We start from the raw sequence: 3,314 nt of genomic DNA on the forward strand, positions 1-3,314 counted from the left end.
CAGTAGCAGTACCGCCACTGAGTAGCATATACTGACAAGTAGTAGGAGTAGTATGGTAGTAGTCATTCTTCTTACGAGTTGCCCTCATTCTTCTGTACTCTCTCTAATGCTCTTAATGTTGGTGCCACTTGTGATGTCTATAAAAGTAAAGGTAATCTCGAGCATTACTATTATTATTACTATTACTACCTCTTGTCTACGTTTAATATCATTCTGTATCCTATTAACTCTCCTCTCAACATTCTTCCAATGAGGACCCTTACCATGAAATCTCCAAGACATAGTCCTATATCATTATTATTATCATCGTAGTAGTATTATTATTATTACCGGAATGCCTCCTTAGCACTCTGTATTCTACCAAATTCATCTCTATGATCTATCCTCAACTCAGCTTCTTCACTAGTCATAGGACGTTTACCAGGATCACTAATAACATACTACTCATATCATTAGTATCAATACTAATAACGACCTACTATGAATTGAAGGAATCCTGATCACCAGACATCATACCTACAAAAAGCTACTAACTACTACTAGCATCATATATATACTGTATTATTATTAATTATTACCTCTCTGAACAAAATATCGTATAGCACATGCTGCACCATCATCAACCTTTTGATCTTGCATAGCTTCATCTCTAGCCTCAAACTACATAGAGGTATACTCATATTCGTCGACTTATCATCATCACCTCTTCCTCTTCCTCATCATCCTGATGTGAATCTTTCAAATCCTCAGTAGATGATAACTCCATATTATCATCATCATCGTCATCTTGTTGTTGTTCATCAGACCTAGTACTATGAATACTACTACTACTATAGCCATATACAGCCATAGCTCCCTTCTTGTATTACTCCTTTCCTTCTCCTCCTATACCCCTCCTAGCAGTTCCTCCTTTTAGCATCCTCCTACGCGACTCTCGATATCTACATCACTAATATTACTACCAAATAGTGATAGTAATAGTGAATACGCTCGTTGAGCTGCAAACTCCTCATCCTTCTCAGCCTGCTTCAACTCTACTGGTGTTTGTATAGATGCACAGAATTCGCTAGCTCTACTCATTCTACCAACATCACCTATATCATCATCACTAATATGTTGCTAGTATACCAATTAATATTACCATTATTATCCCTACTAACCCTATCCCTATCTGTATTCTCCTCCTCCTCCTGCTTTTCTAGAGCATCATTATCATCATCACCATCAGCTCCCATATTCTCATCCTTTACCTATCCTCTCAATATTGATGAGTACTAGTAGTGTTGTCGTATTACTACATCATTATTAGTATCCATATGGTCATGTACATAGGATGCACCAGTATCCAAGTCGATAACATTATTACCAGCAATACCACCACCATCATCATCCTGATCCCTACTACCACTACTACTCTCTATTGGTTCCTCCTTCACTAGTGAGCGTGCTTTGACCTATTGAGCAGATATACTCCAATAACAAGCCTATACAGCCATGCAGTAGGATAGAACAGAGAACACTCTTACTAGATTACTAACATCCTACTACTACTACTCATACTGCTCTTGTTGTTGTTGTTGTTGTTGCTACTCACCTTTTGCTCCACCATCCTCTGCCTCTCTAACTGTCGATATAACTCTTGATCCTCCTCACCATCCTGTAGATCATCATCATTATCCATAGTTCTCTTAGGAGGAGGTATCCTATAAGATGAACATAATAGTGTTAGAGGAGTGATAAGTCGGCAAGTACACTATATCATCATCACCACCATCACTGACACTGGCACTGGCCTCCTCTTTATTATTACGACTACGACGACGTAGTCTAGCACCCTTCCTAGCCTAATACACAGGATTAAAGTAATAGTTACTGTATGAGTAATACCTCCTTGTTCCTCCTCTTCAAGAATTTAGCAGCCTCATTAGTGTTCATAATATCAGATTGTATACGTATAATATTACCACCAGCAACTAGTTGATAATACTACCACTACAAAGGAGTACTATTGTATGATATTTATTACCAGATTGCATCATAGATCGTCTCTTGTTCTCCTCCATTATTTCCTTTAATCTACCCTCTACATCCTGTGTTAACTCTGCTGTAATGTTCTGTTCTAGCCCATCATTACTAAGAGCTAGAGTAAACCCTCTACGTCTAGCATCTACTGCTGCCCTCTCCTCTACTGTTGTATACCTATCATAGTACCAAAAGCAGCAACAGCAGCAGCAGAGGTATGATTATAGTAGTAGTAGTTATTACTTATCTAATATATTATCACCAGATAGATCATCATTACCCTCCTCCTCTTCATCCCAGTGTAGTGTAGGATCCCATGCATCTAGTATTACTATTATTATAGAGTATATGAATACTATCATTACTCCTATGTTTTTCCTTCCTCCATAAATCATCCTTTTCCCTCTGTGCTAACCCTTGTGGCCCCCCTGCCTCCTCTAATACCTATTACCACATGTAAATAGGTATATACTCCCTTAGTGTACTACAACTTCATCATAATCATCATCATCCTCTTCTTCTTCATCGGTACCACATGCCAATATAGGCTTATCCCTCATGGTTAATATAGTCTCACCTATCAAGTATGTACTTATATTAATACTAGTATTTTCTACTACTACTACCTTCCCTTAGATCCTCAATATTATGTGCCACTTTTAGACGTACTTCACCACCTCTTCCTTCTTCTTCTTCTTGTTGTTTACTTTTCTCCTCCTCAATACCACGCTGTCTCTTGTTCCTTACACTCATCCCTTCTCCTCTAACTGCCTGGTATGATGATGATGATGATGCACCAGCAGCAGCAGTAGTAGACGAGACCTTATGTCTATCTAATAATAATTTATCATCTTGGTAGGAGGATATACATCATCATAATCAACTATTATTATTACTTCGTTCCACCCAATCTGCCGCTGACTCCTCTTCCTCCTCTTTCTCCTTGTCACCTAATGTATTACCAGTGATTAGCTCTTCATGCATCTATATTGATAATAATGAAAAGGGGCAATGTAGAGAATGATAATACCCTTTTATCACGCCTTTTCCTTATAGCATCCTTAGCATTGTATACTTCTCCCTCTTCTTCTTCTACTAATAATCTAGGATTATCCGAACTCCCTTCAGGTGCCTATCATCATTATGATACTACTATATGACCGTCATGATGATGATGATGTTATGGTTCGTATTACATCATCCTGGCTGGTAAGAGTGAGCTTCTTTAAGCCTAAGCTCTCCCTTAGTTTATTACTCTCCTCCACAGTCATACTAACCTCCTTAGTAACGCC

At 38.4% G+C, this 3,314-nt stretch overlaps 2 protein-coding genes across 2 annotated transcripts; both read right to left on the reverse strand.

Moving 5' to 3' along the window:
• Positions 1–84: 84 nt before the first annotated feature.
• On the reverse strand, positions 85–410 carry Pmar_PMAR009924 (conserved hypothetical protein; the record flags this gene model as incomplete). The annotated part of the gene is made up of 3 exons (XM_002766534.1): positions 85–137; positions 201–286; positions 331–410. 3 exons carry the CDS (start codon positions 408–410, stop codon positions 85–87), a joined length of 219 nt encoding a protein of 72 aa, XP_002766580.1.
• A 68-nt stretch (positions 411–478) lies between these two features.
• Positions 479–3,006, reverse strand: Pmar_PMAR009925 (glutamic acid-rich protein, putative; the record flags this gene model as incomplete). The annotated part of the gene is made up of 16 exons (XM_002766535.1): positions 479–516; positions 579–660; positions 704–806; positions 870–941; positions 989–1,094; positions 1,157–1,250; positions 1,299–1,454; positions 1,595–1,703; positions 1,753–1,844; positions 1,888–1,973; positions 2,027–2,199; positions 2,266–2,344; positions 2,388–2,466; positions 2,511–2,599; positions 2,649–2,793; positions 2,929–3,006. The coding sequence occupies 16 exons, from the start codon at positions 3,004–3,006 to the stop codon at positions 479–481; spliced, it is 1,581 nt and encodes a 526-aa protein (XP_002766581.1).
• Between the last annotated feature and the right edge of the window lie 308 nt (positions 3,007–3,314).

This window comes from Perkinsus marinus, assembly GCF_000006405.1.
Source record: "Perkinsus marinus ATCC 50983 genomic scaffold scf_1104296972482, whole genome shotgun sequence".
NCBI classification, from domain to species: Eukaryota; Perkinsozoa; order Perkinsida; family Perkinsidae; genus Perkinsus; species Perkinsus marinus.